Source organism: Bombus pascuorum, chromosome 1 (genome assembly GCF_905332965.1).
Source record: "Bombus pascuorum chromosome 1, iyBomPasc1.1, whole genome shotgun sequence".
In the NCBI taxonomy this organism is placed as follows: Eukaryota; Metazoa; Arthropoda; class Insecta; order Hymenoptera; family Apidae; genus Bombus; species Bombus pascuorum.
The window spans coordinates 26205039-26227881 of NC_083488.1; the positions used below are offsets into that span (position 1 = coordinate 26205039).

The 22843-nt window shown below is 36.5% G+C and overlaps 1 protein-coding gene across 16 annotated transcripts in view; it reads right to left on the reverse strand.

Annotated features, from left to right (window-relative positions):
* Positions 1-22843, reverse strand: part of LOC132914767 (neurobeachin) — a 425174-nt gene that overhangs the window by 310358 nt on the left and 91973 nt on the right. For 15 of the 16 annotated variants that reach the window (XM_060974212.1, XM_060974206.1, XM_060974182.1 and 12 more), the window contains exon 2: positions 15355-15411. The exons of the other annotated variant lie outside the window; for it this stretch is intronic. In XM_060974212.1, coding sequence (XP_060830195.1) covers positions 15355-15411 — 57 coding nt within the window. The remainder of the gene's footprint in view (positions 1-15354; positions 15412-22843) is intronic. 16 annotated transcript variants of the gene reach the window in all.

Sequence of the window (22843 nt, forward strand, 5' to 3'; positions counted from 1 at the left end):
CAACGTTTAAAGGCGTCTTCTGTGCCAAGCTCTCGTCTGTGTACCTTTATAAAAATTCGTGCTTTACATTTTACAAAAGACTGGAAAAGTCTACCATTATGCAAAGTGCTTTAATTTCGTTCATTAGTAACTGCTCGCCTTTTTTCGATTACGCACAGAGTTTATCTAGTAGCAAAGAGTTCAAATCTTCTCGTATAAGCGAAATAGAAGTTGAAATGACTTTTTCTTGTGCAAATATTCACCCATTTCCATTATCCTTCCGATCTCCAAGAATCTTCGAAATATGCGCGAATCTGGACTATTCAAATGAACGAGATTCCAGAGTTTCCCAAGATCGATAGAGTTCAGAAATTATTATTATTCAGAACACACCGCCACTGCATTTCATGCAACACTTTTACAAGCAAGCATCGAATGCTGGCGAACGAACTTTTAAATAACCGCCGCGCACCGCCGATAAGAAATCCCTCGTCGACCAACTCTCGACCATCCATTAATATTTATCTCTCTTCAACTGCCTTGCTTTTCTTAACGTAATAATACAGCCAGGATACTGCTACGGGAATCAAAGCGATAGTTCTTGTCCGCTACACCGAATCCGCATAAATAAATTCTTGCGTTTGCGTTGCAGTAAGATTCGCTTTCGGCCGTTTCAGTCGTGCAGCGAGCACGTCAGAAGAATTTGAAAACAATGGTTCAGGAATGGCGTAACGGAAAGCGATCTCGAAACCAACGGTGGTACCGAGCAAGTTCTATGAACGCGAACTGCATCGAACTATTAAGCGAAAGAAATAAGAAGAAAGAAATACGGTAAAGGAAAGAATACCGACAGAAGTAAAAGCGAATTATAAGAGAAGAGAAAAAAGTCTGAAAATTCCTTCAACGTACATATACAAAGAAAGAATAAAAATACAACTTCGTACTAAAACAAAAATAGAGATGAAAAGGAAAAAAAAAGAATAAAATGCGAAAGAAACCGTGGCAAAGAGAAATGATCCCTGTCGCGCCATTGCGACAGAGAAGGTTCGTTTCACCGAATACATCACGTATTTAAAGCTACCAAACGAGCTAGAGCGTTGTTCGAATTCCCTCAGTGGAAGCTACGTTAATTAGAGACCTACAGGGATTCCCTGGGTATTCGGGATATTTTCATATTAATATTTAAAGCGGGTAAATGAGCGGAAAAAAGTTAGGTCGCGTACACTATCGAAAGATTAGAACCGATTGATTTTAATCGCATATTATCTAGCTACAACAGGGCTTATGATTGAGCAAAATCTTTTTTCGATCACTTTACATTGCCCTGGCCTGTATGGATGTAAAAGAACCGAACATCGAATTTCGATTAAACGATGGTAACGCGACGTTCAAACGTGTAACCGTATAACCTGGAATTCGTTGTGACGTCAAGTCGCGATGACTTTTTTCATTTTGACGGATGGTAGAAGCACCAGTTTTCATTAGATTCATTAGCGAATGTCTACTTTCATTGATGGACGACAATGCGCTAATTGTTACAGAATTTTGTTTAAAAATGTCTTTATTCAGAAACTGATTTTCCATTTGCGAAAGCAAAGTTCGAGTGAAAAAGAGTTTTGTTTCAATTCCCACGCGATAGAGATAGGAAGAAGTCTTTGATTTACTTATTAATAATTTAATTATTAATTTATAACATTTATACTATTAATGTGTAAGAATTAAGCTACTATTAATTTATAACGTCTACCATAATAATTTATAACATTTATCAGTGGAAAATCTTCATTTATCTATATATAACACTTACGCTAATACTAATAACGTTTAGGCTATTAATTTATACCACATAATCTATGATAATTGAACTATTATCCTGATTATGGAATTAAAACAAACAAAATCTAGCATAAATATATTACTATATTTATACTATAAAAGGAAATATATTACTATATTTATACTATAAAGGGAAATATATTACTATTTGTAAAACGGTATAAATATTAACATTTCCGAGTATTACTATTTGAAGAAACGATATCAAGTTAAGACTACTTTAATACAATCCGGTCTAGTCAATCTAAAATTCTTTTCAGAACTTTTTGGTAATCTAGACTGAACTCTCAACTTATCGTGGGAAGCTGTGGGATATCGTAAGGACGTCGTGGGATGCGTGCATCTTAGGATATCCAGTCCTCTATTTTATTTATAATTTCAAACAAGACGTTAGTTTTAATTCAAACCACAAATATACTGAATCGATAACGTCGCATGTGACACGAAAATGATATGGGAGAATCAGGTAACCCCTAAAAGGTAGAACACGAAAAGGTAGATTTCGACGGTCTACCGGTCTGTAACCAGTGTACCTGGTCGGTGGTGGTACTACGGACAGTGCTGCCAATGGAGAAAGCAGAAAAGTTACTAGTCGGTAAGCAGCAGCGTTCTGTATCATCGACCGGTAAAATATTTTTCGGAATTACCTACAGTCCGTACAATAGTTATATCTTTTATCACAAAACTAATATATGTATTTGATAAAATAAATGGTTAACAATAATAAAAATTAAAACGTTCAATGAAACGAATTAATATATATCCAGTATAATAATTTAGAAAAGAAAGAAAATCGACTACGAATAAAGAACTTCCTTTCCTTCAGACACTCTGAAAAACCGTTGCCTGCCGTACCAACATGGTCCTTTACCACTAGATTAGGGATAAAGCTGGTTTCCACGGGTAGAGGACGCGATAATCGCGAGAATACTATCTAACAGAGACTTGGGGAATTATTCGGATCAACGTACCACGTGCGCTTGCGAGTGTCGCGGCAAGCTGACGTAACGCTATTTCGACGTTCGGCACCCAGCGCTTTCATGTCAGTAGATCACCCCAAAAAAAAGACAATTCGATGCTCGTACTTTATTTATTTATACTACTGCAAATATTGAAGTTGTCTCAAAATGATACATCGATACGGATGTAGAGAATAAACAACGAATCGGGAAGGCCTGTACCGTGAAGCAGGAAAAAATATGATATAGCGACATGAAACGAATAAAAGCACGAAAGGGTGAGTTGTGATCACGGGCATGACGAGTTGGTATTTCAAAGTTGGCCAATTTTGAAGTATATTGCGTAGCTGAAGGGATCTGTTCGGTGGAATTTTTGCTCGCCTTTAGTCGCTTCGACGAGCACTCGCTATTGAGTTTTGTAAAGTAGAAATGGCATTCATCGGTCAGCCCTCTTCATCCCTTTCATGAAAACGCGTGTGTATTTCATTGAAACAGCCTACCGTGATTTCATAGACCCCATGCACCGTGTACAGAGCAAGAAATCGAACCTGGACAGACGAGATTATTCGGTATGTAATTCGCGCTTGGTGCAATTCATTCGGATGCGTCATTACGCGAATCGATAGCTGGACAAGCAAATCGATGCTTTGCCTCGCTACTCGTCGCATTAATAGCCGAATTATGTCGTTCATAGGTCGATTGCGCATAGGAAGGGAACAATCCCCGATTAGGTGAACGCTTAACATCGCCAGAACTTCCGGTCTGCCGATTCGTGCCAATATTCCTCGATCGTTTCTAAGCTGTTTCAACTGGTCCGATTGTTTGCTTGTCTGGCAGAAAATTTCTACTAGCCAAACGTATAGAACCGGTAACGTAAACGAGGTTGCTCGTGGGATTCAATGGGCTCTCTTGTCCGTTTATACATATATCGTTGAGCTAGTTTTTTTAATTGTACAGGGTGTGTCACGCTAGTGACACGGCCGTAATTTCTATTTTGTCGAAGCGGCATGGTCTATTTTCCTCTGACCTCGCTCTTTTTCTTTCTTCGCCCTATTTGTATAGACGCGTACATGCGTTTTCAAAGTAAACTTCCTTACCAGTGTTTCTCTTTTCTTTCTATATTTTTTAGCAAAATTTTTAAAATCTTTTTAGAGACAAATTTTATAGCTCCGATGGTTGAGAAAAGATTCATGGCGAAAATAAATTCGCAACGTAGAGACAAAGAAAGAAAAGAAGAAATAAAAAATATAGAAAAATCTGTGACATACATTCTGACCATGATCTCAGATAATAAACACAATAAACATAGGTACGTATATCGACCAATATTTATGAGTGAAATTGAAGAGATAAATGTATTATTTTAGCGTTAAAAAAAGAAACGTAAATGTGAAAATATAAAACAAGCGGGATTAGTACGATCGATACGATACTTTATAAAACGGGTGGAACACCCAGTCGCGTTTATGCAGTAAAAGTTATACCGTGCCTTTTTTTCCGAGAAAAAACTATTACTTGCAAATAAATCGGTACGTTCGTTCCATCTTTGTTTACGGCTCTCGAAATCGATACCAAAATCTATGCTATAAACTCGTCTCCAAATAGAGAGGGCACCGATATAAATTTTAGACATAAAAAAATATCGAAAATCAATAAAATTCCGTTACAACGAAAAACCAAGGGAGAAGCATCGTAATTCATTGAACTATTGCAATATCGTTTCAAACAAAGATACTGTTGGTGAAGAAAAAATGGTGCGATTTCAAGTATAAAGTAGCTGTACTTTAAAACGAGTATGTCAAACAACTCGAAACGAAACGAAGCGAAATGCAAGTACGGATAAATCTCAAAGCGAATTCCGGGCACCGAGGTCAATGGAAATTGGTGGAAAGCGAAACCTTTTCACGAAATAGCCGAATCGAACATCGCAGAGTCATTCAACCCACGGAGGAATCATTGATCCTGTGAAAACTAATACGATGCACACGTAATCGAACTGGCCCTTTATCTCCGTGGAGTGGATGTTGGCGCGAGAAGCGTCTAGCGTGATAACCGACCACTCTAACGAGCCAATTGCGAGGTGTTTTCGGGTGAAAACCGCCCTTGAGGGAAATGCAAGGCGAACCTTATTCAAGCGTGCAAACTGGTCATGCGTCACGAACGTCGTCTCTAAAATCCTTTTACGTTATTTAGTACGGAAACTGTCACGCCATAGATATACAGCTGATGTTCAGTCTCCGATCGGGTTGCTTCGTCATACGAAGATTGAATTGAGAGCGTGAACGTAGTAGATGGATAAAATTTTAACACGTTTTTACTTACGCTCTCTTTCAGAGTCGTAAAACAATTGCTATATTTACTTGGAAACTAGAAAAGATCAAGTAATATCCACGAGATACGAAGGAATATCATTTGATCGATAACTCACGTTAAATACTGAAACCTTGTTAAGATATTATCTGATAGTTACTACTAATACTATTAAGGTACTACATACTAATTAGAAAAAGATTTTAAAATCTTTTTAGAGACAAATTTTATAGCTCCGATGGTTGAGAAAAGATTCATGGCGAAAATAAATTCGCAACATAGAGACAAAGAAAGAAAGAAGAAATAAAAAATATAGAAAAATCTGTGACATACATTCTGATCACTACCATGATCTCAGATAATAAACAAAATAAACATAAGTACGTATATCGATCAATATTTAGGAGTGAAATTGAAGAGGTAAACGTATTATTTTGGCGTTAAAAAAAGACTGATGGTTAAAAATAGAAATAGAAAGAATATCACGAGACAGATCAAGTTAAAAGACAGTTTGGTGTATCGATGAAACGCAGGAAAAGAACGTTGAGCCTTAGCTGCAATGTTCAACCCTGTCTGTTCTATTCATCGGGTATAGCGCAGCTCCACTATTATTTATTCTGGTCTTTATGAAACTTTCTTTAATGACAAGAAATTAAATATGCAGGAGGCGTAGTGAAAAAAAGTACTTGAAGGAATTCATTACTGGGGAAGAAAAGTTTTTCGAGAAAAGGATCAGGTGGTTATTCCAGCAGATGGATTAAATATTGATGTTATAAAGATAAGTTATGTTTTCATTTTTCTTCGATCTCGCTATGAACTTTGTTTATATTACTTTTTATTTTTAAGCAGGCAATGGTATTACAAACTAGAATCTATAAACTTTTTTTCGTCCTTAAAATTAACATACGTTCCAGTGACCCTGTCACCCAGTTTGCTCGTTCGCGCAAGATCGCCAGAATAAAATTCTAAACTTCCTGGTGGAAAGACCCAATTTTCCTTTACGAATATACGGAAGCTTTCTAGAACGACGGTAGAATCGTTTCGAAGATCGCGACGGGATCGGTCCATTAACGTGGAGTAATCTCGCCAGGCTCGATTGTTTCAATCTGTTCAAGCTGTTTCACGTGGCAATAAATTCCATGAGAACGGAGTACGAGTGACAGAGATTCGGTTCCTGGATAAATTTCGTTTCGTACGACTGAAACATCTTGCAGTTTGCAAAAATATTACAACGCTCATATTTCCAATTTTCTTACACGTCTGACACGTCTGACAGGACTTTGAAAAATGTGATATCTATAGCAAGAAAGAAGTTCCTAGATCGTAACAGCAGAATTAGAAATTTCTAAAAAGAAAATACTAGTTTCCATTTTTTTGTTTTTAATATTCTTCGAAGAAGAAAGAAAAAGAAAAATGTTCTTGTCGAATTGAACGTTTTGTCCGAATCTCTCGTATTAAATCGTGAAAACATTAAAAAATATCTAATTACGATCGAAGAATACTTTTTCTTAATGGACAGATTCAAAAGATATGGTGTGATATGTAATCGGACAGCAGGCTTTCCTCCATCGTTGCCATGTATCGACCGATGACGCTGACACGCGCCAGTAAAGTAATTAGACGCTATTAAGCACGTCGGGAATAAATATCGATTATGCGCTACGACCCTCTTTGCTTTGACGTATATAGTCACATGCAGGACCTTGGACGTTTTACACGCTGCAATCGATACCGTACACGACCAGAATGATGAGCGTTCATTGGATAATTTCAAGAAATTATGTCGTTCAACATGACGTCCTATCTGCTACTTCACCAAGAAGTTACTTCGTTTCCTTGTCTCAGATTCGAATTGCTATCTTCGTTCAGAAACTTGTCTCATTTTCCAATCTTACGTAACACTGAATTGTCGTGCTAGCTAATTTTATCTACGCCGCCTCGAATAGTCTTTTTTTTTTTTTAGATCTAACCTTGAATAGTAGCTTCAAGTTTACGTGAGAAAATGTATTTTCTTCCTTTTTTTTTTTTAATATTACGCTTCTGCGAAAAAGGAAAACGTAACGGAAATAATAAGTAGATTCAAGTTCCATAGTTCTATTTAGTTAAACATTTCGTCAATATTGAATTTATATAGAGGGAAAAATATAGAAACTCAACTGAAATGAGAAATGAAAAATAAGGATTATTTAAATTTTATCGCCTGGCGAAATATTGTTTTCTTCAAGTTTCCTCTCGTTATTGGCACCGTGACATTTTCCTCCGCGTATTTCTCGAGGGTAGGGTTGCCATATAGGGGTGGCATGCGAGGTGTTCAATAGTTACAGATTCTTGGATTTGTGAGCTAGCCCTTGCCACGCTGTATTATGATACGAAAGCAGAAGCTCTCGAACGAGTTTTCGATATTCAAGGTTGCCATGAGAAAAACTTCAGCGTGACGTTCGGCACTTCGCTTCTCCTTTTTCGCTCCCTTTTACACCACATATAATACGAAGATCGAGATATGATATAAGAAGGTACGTGTATACGCATGCAAAATAATACGCTAATAGTATGAAAATCCACTTGGAAAATAGCGAGAATAAAAGAAAAATAAATGTACCGATCATAATACGAAGAAAATTAAAGATCACGAGACAGTGGAAGATAATTGTGTCATTCAGAAGCAGAAACGATCCACTCCAATTTCTGAAAATTGTATTTCTACCCAAATTATAATTTCCGAATATCAATAGAAGACCTTAGAATTTCTGCAAATTATAAATTCGTATTTCAAGCCGTTTAGTTTAGGCTTATATAGATATCGCATTTGGTTGTTACAAATAACAAATTTCGTCCGACACGACGATCAAAACTAATATTGTTCGCAGTTGGTGCCCCTTGATATACGATTTCGTCCCCTCGTTGTCAGTCAGAAAGAACGAAATGAACACATACTCGCGGGATTGTATTCATATTCACTAACACATATCTCGTGCAACGTGACGTCAGTGAGAATTTGTACTCCACGATAGCTAACCTAGAATACGAGCAAACTCTTTAAGCTTCCGAGCTTAATCCGAGAGACGTTATCCTGAACAACGATAACAAAGACTACGGATTTTAAATTACACGTATGTAACACGACAAAAATATCGAAACATTTCAAGTTATCTAAAACTGTATATAGATCTTCATTTTTTAATTCTACTCTTTTGAACAATTTTCTTGTAGGAAGACAAAACTGGCAGTTGCAGTAATTTGCGAAAGCCAATAAAAAAAAATTCAAAATCAATGAAAGCCAAATAAATTTTTGAAATATGCTACAAATTCACAGTCAAATAATATTCGTAATAAAAAAGAAGCCTTTGCGCTTTTCAGTATGAAATCTACGCTTTTCTTCTCTCTCTCTCTTCTAATAAATACAGTAAAATAAATATCAAATATCACAAAATGTATACTAAAAATATTACAAAAAAGAAAAATCTTTAGAAACTCGGCTGACTGACATGTGCTTTTGCGTTTCGATAGAGTTGCTCTAGTCGTTTGATAAACCAAAACTCCAGCTCCCTCGTTTTTCCTATCCATTAATGCACGTGACGGACGTGACACCCCCGTGTTTCTGCCCGCCCCAAAACAACCCCCCGTCACGTTGCAACGATCGCTAAAACTCTGTGGCCCACCTTCTAATAACGAAAATAACCGGAATCAACGGGTTTCCCTCGTGTTTTCCGGCACAGCAAGTCAGCATTCAAGTATATAAAACAGGCCACTATTGATTTTGCGGCGGCAGAAGAACGCTTTTTATAACGACAACTCACTGGGTAGCTAGGGGCCAGCGCTAGCGTCGCTAGAGAACTACCATTGTCCGTTTTATGCCACAAATAAAGCAGAAATATAGATCCCATGCTACTGTGACGGCTGCTCTACATTCCATGCGCCAACTTTTATTAATATGAAAGGAATAAAAAAAAAAGACGTCCTTTTATGGGGTTCCGCTTTGCTCGCGTTGATTTTTCAGAATTCGAGACGAGTTAATTTTGTAGGATTTTCCGCGTTGCAGGAATCACTGGTAGCAGAGAGGGAGAGACGCAATGCTGTGTATTCGAGAGTTTCGTTTATATTGGTTGTTCCGAATGTATAATGCGGGTCATAGGTTCATTCAGACAGCTACTCGTTACGCGGTTGTTGGTTTTGATAAATACTATTCTATTCTGTATTTTATATCATAGAGAAGAATGACGTGAGTGAAGTAACGGATTTATAAAACATAAAATAACGAGATACTGAAAGCAATGAAAAGCACAAAGCAGTGAAACGAAGATGGCAGAACGAAAGTGATAGAACTTTAACTTTCTTCTTTCACTTTAAACTAGGAAGACGGGTGCGTTAATACGTTATAGCGCAATCTATCTTTTACTATTAACTATATGAAACCATCCTACTATCTGTACTAGAAAAACTACTTAGCTTAGGTTAATCAGCGGTATTTGTGTTAACACGCGACTCTCTCTGCTCGGAACATCGTTCTCGAACAAACATCATACTCAACAGATTCCCTACAAAGCAGCCATTGAAAACGTACTTATAAACTTAATACTTGGAAAACACACACGGCCATACATCAGAGGAAGCGTCACGAAAGCTCGAATGCTCTTTAAGACGCGAACATCCGACACGATTCGGGCGTGAATACACGCGCGTGCACGCGACTAGGCAACGAGAAACAGGCCTGAGTGAATGGGAGACGGAGTGAAAGAAAGTGCGCGGAGCAGGGCACTAGGTTCTATCGACTTTTAATTACTTCGCATCGTTTGCCACGAACAAGCCTGGCTTTTGCGAGCCTCTCGTTCGCGCGCTCTTTTCGCCCTTAACTCGCGCGCTCCCAACTTTGAACCAATATCACGTGAAACGATTCGTATTGGAAACGCCGCAACGATGTTAATTCTCTCGTTTGTATCGTTCGCAAAAACTCAGAAGAGCAAAGAGCAAGGGGTTGCTAGTAGAAATGATACGGTGGATGGCGCATGAAACGACGACAGGTCAGCCGGAAGTGTATCTCATTCTGTCGAGTCGAAGATCAAACGGCTACAAACGTTAGTCTCTATGGCTCAACCTGTTTTCCGCCACAGTGTGCTTTTCACTCGATGTTGTCGCATTCTCTGATTGAGCTGTCAGTTGTCCGGTGAACTGTGACTTTAGGCAAAGATAAAAGTTTCCTGTTTTATTTTTGTCCTTTGTGTGTGCGTGTATATTTTCTTTGATGTACGATTTATCATATAAATGTAGAAAGGTGGAATTGTTTGAGTCAGCTAAGCTGAATATTCAATCTTAAATTTTGCACGTTTGAAATAATCGAACTTGTATACGTATTAAGAGACATTGGACGACATTAATCTCCGATATAATAACGAGAAAATAAGAAAGTATCGTGTACGTTAGGTTCAGCAAGAAAAGATATGTAAATCGTTTAAATCTTGCTCGTAACCAAATTTGGTAAGTCACTTGATTTTGAGGATCCGGGACACTGACCCTGTTTTATTTCACTTCCAATTCTAAGTATAGACTACAGTATTTTTATACTTCACTTAACACTATTTTATATTAATCGATATCTGGCATTCAAAAATAGCGTCCCAGATTTCTGCTATCAATCGCGTATTGGCAAAGCTAATAATTTCAAATTATCGTTACGAATAGGTCTATAGATACTTTCAGTTCATCATCTCAATTACGTTCATTTTTGACAATAAACGTTGATAGAGAAAAAATTACACGATTATCGAATCTGTACAAATTCTATATCGAATTTTATAAAGACGAATTGGAAAGAGACATAGTTTGAATACGTAAAAAAAAAAAAAGACAGAGGGAGAATTAAATATTCTTAGAAAAACGAATAGTTCGTAGGTATGTGGTAATCAAAATTGAACGAATTATTCCAGACACAGGTGATGAGTTTGAACGAAAACGAGAGGAAATATTTCAGCTATGGGGAAAAATCTTGCGAACGCAGCAATAGTTAATTCACGATATACGAGTTCCACGGAACGATTAAAATTGCCGCGATTCCCTTGTTTCACGAGCTTTCGGCGATGTTCTGTGCGAATATTTCAATGTCGGTTTAATATCTAATTACGCGGCAGAAACAGAATACAACTGCAACATGCAAATAAAACGGGTTTAACGTAATATCGGAAACATCGGTGAACTTTTCAACGATCACCGCCCAAGCGCAAACACCAATTATGCTTCTGGTAATTTCCACGATTTCTGCCTTCTGCGCTCATCCAATTCGTCCCATTTTATTCGCAACTTTTACCTCAAAGTCAAAATAATTTAATGGCACGGTAAATTCGTTGGCTACATTTTCAATATTATCCGACGAATCGAAAACAAGCAGATATAACATAGCGAATTATAAACATATGACTGGCTTGAACGATAAAATAGTCGAATGAAAGTGTATCGTTGCATCAAAAGGCACCTGTTTTGGTTCAATATTCATACACTGTGTCCATTTAAATAATTGAGGCGAGGTAAAGTATATCTAGCAACGGAAACGTTAAATCAAATACGTACTAACTAAAATTTCGTCGTAGTAAATGAAATTCAGATAAATACAAGAATTCTACTGTGTCAAACGAATGCTCAACTGAAACCAGCGCACATAGAAATACATTAACGAACAGCGTGTTCCGACATTCAGTCGATTGACTGGTATCCTGTAAGAGAGCTTTATTTCTATTTAATGGCTTGCGGTTGACACCGATGAGGCAGTATTAAGTTGGTCCAGAGGGAAATCCCGATGGCTACGCATCACCGATACGCCGAAAATGAAATCGAGGGTGCCCTTGTGTAATACGCGAACCACGAGCACATTTGCGGACCAATTCCACGAATCCCTGCTGAGCATTGACGAGTTTTCAATCGACGATTCGCGGCAACGGAAACTTACTCGCGGATGTTATTCAGACGCAGTAACTGTACGAGGATAGACAGGGAAATTCTGAAGGAACGATTAATCATGCACCATTGACGGGAACATTAAGCGCAGTTAATTAGAGCGTTTAGTGATGTGGCTTATTAAACGTTCCAAATGGCCATAATTTACGAGACGATATTTTAGAGAATTTATTTTTTCATCCAGCTTGCTATCTCGTAAAACGACACAATTTCACTTTGCCTAGTAGAAAGACGTAACTTTACATCGGCGATAACGAACGTGTCAAATTTGTAATTTTCATTCGAAGCTACGATATTCGCCTATAAATTTTAGGATCCAGCTTTTTCCAGCATCTTGTATATACATTTCGTGTCACGTTTCAAGCGTCAAGAGACACGGAGACACGTCCCGTCGTAACCTTCACATAGTTGATTCATTTCAGCGTAACATTCGTCTCGGCTCAACCCTCCAAATTACCCATGGGGTCTGATCGACAAGATTCACTGAGCATTCGCATCATCAGGGAATAATAGTGATATGCTGCTAATCGCAATAATTGAAGGCAATGCGCGCACGGTCGTATCTAGAATCGAAGTCGTTCGACGATAATTGTCGAATATCAATCGAGCCAGGTACTCGATTTGCCGGCTCGAAGTACTCTCCACATCGGATGCTCTAATATTTACACTGCTCGCGAGGAGAGCTTTCGCTAGTCCTCGATGGTTGATCTCGATCGATTTCTTTTTAGTGAATTTCCAGTATCTACTAGGATGGTGAACCTCGAGCTCGGCAATTTGCAATAGCGTTATTCGCTTTTAGTTTAAATTTCTATAATTTTCAATGTTGGAAATAGAAGCGTAATAATATTTTATAGTATATTTTCTGCAGACAAAATTTTATAATATTTAATGCACTATTAAAAAGATACGTGAGCTTCGTTCTGTTGTTTTAAGGTCACGTGTTTGTGAAACAGGTAATGTACAGTGAATTACTAAGTAGTGGAGCTTTTTAATGTAACTGCGTGGTGTAATATTCCCAGAATATTGTATAATATTTCTTCAGCAGGATACTACCGTACAGCACTACAGGAATTAAATGAGATTCCCCGAGGATGACCTTTTTAATGGAATTTTGTAATATATGTATGCAAGAAATTTCTTTTTATTTAAAAAAAACAGTTGTAGCAGGGATTTGCTTTAACTGATTACTAAATATTAACAATGTTTACATTACATGTTGCTGTAATTTAGATGAATTTAACCCAGTCACTATTTTGATAATATTTTTGTCACAATAATGCCCTTCTTTTATTTAAAAATGTATTAAAGATTTATTTATTTAAAAAAATCGTTTCTTTTAAAAACACAAATTCGGACAAGATATTAAGACAAGAGAAAACGTATATATTAACAACCATTTGTGCATATGTTCCTTTAATAAAAGGAACATATTAAATGCGTTGCATTAAAAACGAGGCAAAGGCTGCAACAGGGTTAAGAGTATAGCTTTAAAACTCCTTGTTTTTTTGTAAGGCAACATACATATAACGGCAAGCAGCTATAATAATCTAGTAACTACAAAACTAGAAGCCCTCTTTAGTTAGCCGCCGCTGCATGATCCAGGGCAAATTTCTCATTTAAGGGAGAAGTATTCAAGTTAAGCGTACAGGGGCGAATGAACTTTTCGAATATGGACTATGAATGCATTTCTCGCCAAGTACGCATAACAAGTATTTCCTGTGGCATTCAAGAGGTAGAACGGCTACTTATAAATCGACAACAAAACGAATGCATATAAGGTTTTGCTCCTACATGGTCATACAATATAATTGTATGATACTTCTAATACAGTTTTCAGTGTACAATAAAACTACAGAAAAAATTCTCGAATAATTGAATTAAAAAAAAATTTTAAATACGTGGGTAACTAAATAAAATTTGAATTTTATTTTAAAAAGCTCATATTTTGCTAATACTATATGCATATAAATCTAATTCACAGATATCGAATAATCAGAGAAAATAAATCTGCAAAATAAAATAAGGTTGAAGAGATGCATAGCATAGGAACAAAATTTCAATTTCATTTAACAATTCATCGAATATTCTACTATCGCAACGCACAGCGATCAAATTCACAGTTAACAAAATTAAAACACTTCTAAAATGTACTACAATCATAATAAAACTAATTTCGTGGCTTCATCGTGCCATTCAAAAAAATTCTAATTCGCACGTTTCACTTATTCATTCGCTTACCCTGCGACCGCTGTAAATAGTCGCGAATTAAAAGTTTTTCCCAGCTCGAGATCAGTCCCATGTCTGCCGTGCGATCATTTAATGTCAATTTTATAATTCACGTGGCACAATTAATAATTAATGCACCTCTCCGCGAGGGAAAATGTGAACACACGCGAAACACGGCGACGAGACGATTTATGTTGATAGCGAAACGCGAGGATGGAAAAAGGAGAAAAATGTGAATAGAAAGAGAAAGAAAAGCTAGACACCTGAAACGCGATGAAACTAAGTGGAGCATAATCAATACTTTACTGTTGAATGATCTCGTTTATCCGCAATGACGTTCACTCAGTCAACTAATGAAAGTAAAGACACGTGATCAAATAGTCTGCATTTAAACAGTATTGAAGACAGTGAAGTTACACTCTCGTTTGTCACGTTTTCGGTTTGTGAAAAAACAGTAACAAGCTAAAGTCCATTATAATTTGGAGATTGTTAAAATTGATTAAATTAAATGAACGTAAAAAGAGAATTTAAAATATCGTAAAAATTTAGACAAACTCGTTTGAAATCCTCTGAGGAAGAATTTAATACAAAACGCGTTAATAGAAATGAAATTGAACGCATCTTAAAAACTTTGTGCAAAAGTCATAAATTGTGCGATCGTTATAAAAAATCAAGGAAGAAGAAAGCAGTTGCGAACGGACGGTTTATGAAAATGAATAAGATGACAGGAACGAATGCAAATTTATGTTTAATATAACCAATGTACCGGTAATTTCTACCGAATATTTAATTTGAGCGGAACATTGAAGCTCTTTAAATACCGAATCCTCTGTCCATTAATTAACCGACCAAACTTGTGATTATGTTTCCTAATTAACTGTTCGTGTCATCAGTTTATTGAACTACAGGTAACAGGCTTCGCAATACAATGAAATTTATATATGGGCTCGAGGATCTCAATATGATACGTATCGAGGATCTCAATATGTCAATAGCCTCGTCTACACGAATAAACAGCCTTGGTCAACATTCTAAATAGCCATACAGACACAATACCTCTCGTAACTCTCGTCTGATTGAAACTTTATGCAAGTGCACTTACCACCGCAATAGGAGCTTCTGCAAATGACCTCGTTGCAAAACTTTGGTTTCGACTTACCTGAAACATGTCAAAAAATGTTACGGTTAAATAACAAATATGATTTAAAAATGATAAAAATGTGAAGAATTATATTTTTTAAATACGTGAAATGTATGTAACATAGATGCATGAAATATATGTATATAAACGCATAAAATGTACGAAAAATACATAAAGTGTCTGTAGTACCTTTGACAGATAAAATTAATCGTGTTGGTAAAAATATAAATCTATACAAATATTCGCAGTCTAATTGTAATGTGAAGCATGTCACAAAAATTTGGGAGATTTAGTATAGAAATTTGTGAGCAACTTAGCAACAAGCTGTAACACAAGAAATAAAATTACTCTTTACAATACTAATCGTTATATCCTACGCGGCTACAACATTCTACCCACCCTTCTTATATTCGTCAGAAATATTTAACATTCGTCAAGACGACGGGGATAGATCATTCTTTCGAATTGGAAAGAACGTGCCGCGTAAGGGGCTATTTATCTTTTCTCGCTGTTAACCGCGTCGCGGCTAAAATTGAAGAACATTTTCCAGGGTTAGTCACGTAGTACGATAAAGATAGAGGGATGAGTGGTTGAGGAAAAGGCCAAGGACCAAGGAAAAAGAAGGAAGAAAAAGAGAAGGATGTTGGTATCGCCAATGCATGGGAATGTTTTTGCATAACGACTTGCACTATACATACTTGAAAGTCAAAACCAGACTACAAGTTCAGCAACCAGATATTGTTCAGTGGTGATAGAATTATTTTCCACCTGGCGCGGTATCTTTGAAATAAAGCGCTGTGTCCGCTACCGGCGAGGACGGTAATGAAACGGCGGTGATTTACGAACGACTTCCGGTTCTTTAAGACGCCATCCCCTGCCGAATTAAACGTTACATCTCGAGCTCTTTACTGTCATACTATTCGCCTTATTTAGTTTTCTTTGTTTATTTGGTGAAACGTTGAAGCTTTTCCAGATATTACAGGATATTTTGTGACTTATTCCCTTTTTGAACCTTTTCTTTTTTTTTTTTTTTTTTTTTTTTTTGCGGAGTAGTAAAATATAAAGTCTATCTTCTGGCACGATGAACTACCGACATATTTTAATAAAATATTTAAGAACTTCTTGTGCAACAACGATCGAAAGCTTTTAGACGAAATGTGCGCAAAACTTGGAGAAAGTATAATTAAAAAATTAATAAAGGGTATATCATGACTACATATGTCTATGGTATAAGCAGTTCTATATACGACTTGAATACTACGCTATTGGCTGTTAACTCCTACATAGCCTTTCTACTCCTACATAGTTCTTTCGTAAAACAATTCATTTCTGGTATAGCTAGTCGTAGGACATTGTTCGTACAACTTGAAAATAGGTAAAGTTTTCTAATCCAAAATTGGTGTTCTCGTGCACGCTTAAATTATTAAAAATCGAATCTATATTTTCACGTGAAAAAAGAAAGAAAAGAACATAAGTAATTCACGAGATTGAAATAACAGGGGGAAAGAAATATCGGTCGAGCGGTGACCCGATTTCAACGTTTTAATGGTTAAAAGCCGAGAGTAGACGAGCAAAGCAGCAGACCATTTGGAGGGGGAATCGATACCAGAGAAACGATTTGCACCAAGTCGCGATACTTCGGACAATGAAATTTATCATCTAATTTTTGCTCCGATGTTCGAAGGTAGTCTCTATGATCGTTCCTCGCTGCAATCGCTAGTCGCACGGTATAACGAATTGCACGGTGCCACTTAGGAGATTTTCTTGGAACGTGATGGAATGATTCTTAAGAACGCTCGTTTATACGGCTCTTTGCTGGATTCCCTTAACCGGCCAGAAAGTTTTCCGAGCAAAATATTAACCCGGAAACATTTTTGTACATTTGTAATAGCATAAAACGAGATAAAAATTACTATGGTGATATAAAATGGTATAATTATATTTCTTACATTTCAAAATCTCTAGTACTTTTGGTGTTAAACGTGTGCGACATACTCGAAACTTGTGGACACGGAAGGTACAGAAACTAAGCGTTCCTCCCTTAGTGACATTTTTGTTCGAATAACGATATTGGCAAGTAGAAATTTCCCTTAACTACGTCTGAAAATGCAAAGTTTGGCCTTTGGTTGTTCTTCGCCTTGTTGGTTAAGTGCATGCTGTACGAGCAGAAATTTCGTAGATAGTAACAATCTAGAAGCTATTACGAACTTCATGGGTCTATTACGCGTGTGACTTTGAAGACACGTGTACCCATGGACGTTCTCCGACGGTGAAATCGAAATTTATGAATCTCCTACGTCTCCCAAATTGAGCTTATGGAACATACATACTATTTACGACTCGTTAAGGGGTCTATTTGACATAATGCTTGCACACAAAGCTATAACATTTGATTATAGTGAACGCCACAGTATACCTGTTCATTCGATTTTAATCAAAATGCTGAAAAAATTTATTTGCCTCCGCGATAAAAATCGAACATAGTACACTGAAGTCACTGATCAACTCCATAAATTGGAAAGTACAAGAAATGTGATGGCGTTAGGAACATTATTTTTCTATTTAATTCTTTCACAATTTAACAGTTTTCATGAATACATACATATTTAAAGATATTAATTACGTCTAGTAAATAGTCTAATAAATAAATGAATTCCCTTTTTAAATAACTAATAAACAAACAGGAGTTTAAATCGCTGTAACATACACACACATAGATAAAACATTCGAATAAGAAATTGTTTTTTATTCGTTGTTCTCGAAGGAAAAATTTATCTTAAACCAATACTTGTAAACTATGCAACGAAATGAGAAGTAAAACGGCCTGCTAAAAAGATTGAAAAAGCAGGCTGGTAGCGGTAGAACGAATTCTCAATTGGAATCGAATCGTAATTATAGCGGTGTAATAAACGCGATTCAACGCATTGTTATTCAAGGCGCGCGGGCATCGATTTTACATTTCCCAAGGATTAGCCCACAGAAATGTCGACCTGCAGATGGAGACCGCGACAAACGTGAATCGTCCACAGCCCTCGACGATGGGATTAAATTGTCCGGGTATGACGGAAACTTCTCGACTTAATTAATTTGTCCCTCTACAATGCTGGTTGCGAGTAGCAGTTTAATTATCCTGCGAGTGTGCGTGCAAAAGTGTTTCGTAAGGCGCGATGATTCCGTGAGGCAAGGGACTCCCCGGTTCTCGAAATAGGATCGTCTATGGGGAAAGGATGTAGATATACGTGTCTTTGTATAAATGTGCTACACGAAAAGAATTTCTGAATATTTTACGCTAACAAGGTCTGCGTTTATATTTAACCTTCTGTTGGTTCGCGGCAGGGATTCTCGAATATCTTTGTGTTTGCACAAAATTATAATTCAGGATCCCTCATGGGCAATTGGATATAATTGAATATTACTAAAACAAATATTTTACATTTACCATATTATAAGTTACCATACTTTTCTTGTATAATAGTAACAGCTTTAGTCTTTGTTAATAAAATAAAATCGTGCAAGCGAATTTAAAAAGGAAGGAATGTAAAGTATTATAAATATTCAGGAAGAATAGGAAATTTTCTTTAGGAGAAAGTTTTAATTTATGAATTGATTTTTACACGTCTGAATTCGCGTTCAACTATATTGAATGAATTTATTTTTGAATATCAGCTGTTAAATTAATTGTGAAAATTATTAATCAATGGATAATATTTATGGAAGAATTATAGATTGTCTTTTCATAGAAGCTTTTGAAGTATTAAAGAAATTCTGATATCTGATATAATTCATCCACCGTATTTATAAACTTGTTTAAGTATTAAAATCATAACATTGCTCGAACAAACAGACAAGTTTCGAAGTTGACACCGAAGTAGCGAACGCCATTGTTTCTTCGTTCTACATAGTTCCAAGATTCTGCATTTCTTCAACTTTACAATGAAAGTAACTTTCTCCTTTACGCTACGATAAGTCCATTCATTACCTCTCAATTATACGCGCGAAGTTAGGTAGCTGCGCAAGATACGCACAGAGGATTCGACTATTGCTTCGCAAATACTTGTTGCAGCACTTGAGACACTTGAATTGATTGCAACTTCACAAAGTGAACACGGGAAGTGTACAATTCTACGACTGATTAAAACACGACATTCAAATTCTAAACTGTATATAATAAAAAATATAAAAATTCAATAGCTACACAGTATCACCGAAATTCATAATATATGTCAATTCGAGAAATCAAGGTATTCTAGCAAAAGTATTTTCGAATCCCGATTTACTCACATTAAAATATTCATAAAGAATCACAGAAGTAAAAGTATGGGATTGCTAATATAAAACTTATTTTTATGGCTTCCTGAATTTTACATACACCTTCTACAATCTCACCATACTGTCTTTGTTGATATTCGCGTTACTTCCACTATTTTGAGAAAATTTACTTATGTATATGGAGGAACCTTCAAATTCAAATTTACCTTCAAATTCAGATTTTCAACTCTAGATTTCATGTCTCCCGACTTTCTTCTTGCTATTTTAAAGTTCTCTTGTGAGTTACAGAAGTATAATGAAACTACACATTTTCTCTATTTATTCATTGTGAATTACGATTCCTTGTAATTATAAATGTGATACGTTTAAGTTCGCTCGTTTAATGAAAAAGAAACAAATCGCTTGTGAATACGCATTCGCGTTGTTTTATTAACGATGCATTTCCTGAGATAAAGTACAATAAATTAACGTAATTAGTTCATCATGCAAATGCAGTTGCAAAACGACAATTAGAGTGTTACGAAAGATAAATAGTACTGCGATAGAAAAAAAGATATCGTGTACCAAAGATTTTCCGCGGTTTAAGTACTTTTAACGAATAATACAACTGCCTAACGACAAAGATACCGACAAAAGCGGCGCACCAGCTGCAAAGCTCCTACTAGTTCACTTTATTCCAAGACCCCTTCATCCCAGAGATTACCATTTACATATTTAGAAGCCCAAACAATTTGCCTATTTTAACAGCAGATGATCTCGTAAATCAGGAATTTAACTAGCTAACATTGATTGGGAAAATACGCAAGTCAATAAATTGTCAATTTAACTGGTAACGAACAATATTAAACTCGTTATTTTCCGTGCCAATCGAAATGTGAAAATATTCGATTCAGTTTCAAATATACAGAACCAATTTTATACACGATTTCTATTGTAAAAGCTACTTAAATAAAAGTTCCTGATTATTATAAACGGATAAAAACCGTAGATGAAAAACAGGACAAATCATATTCCCCACTTTTTATAGAAGACCGATTTTAAAAATTAATATGCTGACCAATAATTGCCTAAAACCTAACTACTCCTCAGACAACAATAATGATCGATAATTATCGATACAAATATCACCGCAATAACGTATGTATCCAAATCACAGAATACGCATTTTAAGCGGCAATTTATTTCGTATCAAGCACCCGTGTGCACTCGTATCGGTACAAACGCGATGTATCGCGTTAAATCAACGAGCAATAAGACTCATTAACGCGTAATGGTGTGATCAAGAGTCCGCCGAAATACGAGCAAATAATTTTTAAACGTTGAATATTGCCTGATCAGTCATTCGAAATGTTCGACGTTGTCGAAATTGGTCGGAGTTAATGAGCATCGTAGAAATTCGATGCATTTCGATGCAAGGTATTTCGATAGATTACGCGGAGTAACTTTTGGAGGAATTGTTCTGTTCGCGCGTCGAACATTGAAAACGCAACTTAACCGACTGTGCATCGAAGCTGTGGAACTTTTAAAGCGCGGCCATGTAATTCCGCTCAAAAAGCAGAGAGCGAAAAGACGGAAGGAGGAGGAGGAGGATGGAAAACGAAAGTATCAAACATCCTCCGCATGATCCCATTTCCGCTCTCGTCGAACACGCTGCATCGCAGCCGAGGCCCTCATTAAAAAGTACGTGTTTGAGTTGCTCTCATCAGACGAGCCAACCTAATCTCTCGCGAGCACGACAAACGCGAACGGCTCGAAGCCGCTTTTTCAAACCTCTACAAGTCCACTGGCTGTGCATGACTTTTTCAAATGGCCTGACAGATAGCCTGAATCGGCCCTCGCAAACGTTATCGCGTTATCGTGTAAAACACGCGGAACCTGTTGTTTTGAATTTTATCAAGGAGGACAACTTTGACGTGCCTGCAAAGATTCAAATTTTACGATGGTGCCATGTTTGTGAAGGTTGGTTGTGAGACGCAGTAGCAAGGCTTAGGTTAAGTTCTGAAGTTCGTTGTTGAGTAACGGTGTGGTTTATCGAACCCTTGAGTGATGTATGATTACGCGAACACCTACAGAAATTTCGTAGGAAACATTTTAGAATTTCATTAGCACTTTAATTAGTCTCGGTTATCATGATTATATTTGCGAGAAGTGTCTACTTACGTAATGAAATCGAGAAATATACAAAAAGTACAGTCGATCAGTTTAGATTCTGACACGATGGAAATGAAATAACAGATACAGTGAAATAACTGGAGAAGAAAAATAATGAAAAGCTTTCAATTTATACGAAATAGCAGCAGGTGCCCTAATTCGTATGATTGATAGTATGCATCTTTTATACGACATGGCAAAATGTTTTATCAAATTTTATTGTCTCTCGATATACTCGGCCAAAATTTCATGGAAATTTCTACAGCGGTTTGAAAGAAAATGGTTCGTGAAATTTTAGAATTTTATGCCAACTATTAATATTTAATTGGATCCTTTTAAAGCTAGTTAATATATTATAAAATAATAGCTTCCATATGTAAGAACGAAGAACGTGCATGAGTTTTTAATTGTAATAGAGCACTTATATACTGTCGATGTAGTGGAAATTTATCGCTAAGAGAATTTATCGCGTGCGTTATGGGTTTAGAGCTCTCTTGAGGGACAACTACGATCGATGTTTCCCCGGAGAGTTCGCTTACTTTCATTTTTCTCTGCAACTTTGTACGCTGGACTAGCGCAGAAGGTATCTTTTAGATGATATTAAATCACCGACGAACAGAGAACATCTATAGTTACGCGGCTACTCTTTAACTGAGTCAGGTTTTTTGCATTCTGCACTGATCAAGTCAATCGGTTAAACTTTGTTCCAGTTGCTGTTTGACGCTTCATGATCGTTTTCGTCACTTCCATCAACGGACTCGTGGAACTATGCACAGCTTTTTTTCACAGTCCAAGAGTAAGAAAACAACTTTTTACTAACTCATATATTAATAAATAAATATTCATTACTGCGATACACTGCGGTAAATTGCAGACATATAATTTAAATGTTAATTTTCATGGCCGCAAATTCATTATTGATTAGTGAAATAATATATAATCAAAGATAGAATGTACAATAACATACTACAGAAAAAAAAAAGATGGAAGAAAAAGTATGGAAAGTTTTGTCAATTTTACGAGCGTTTTA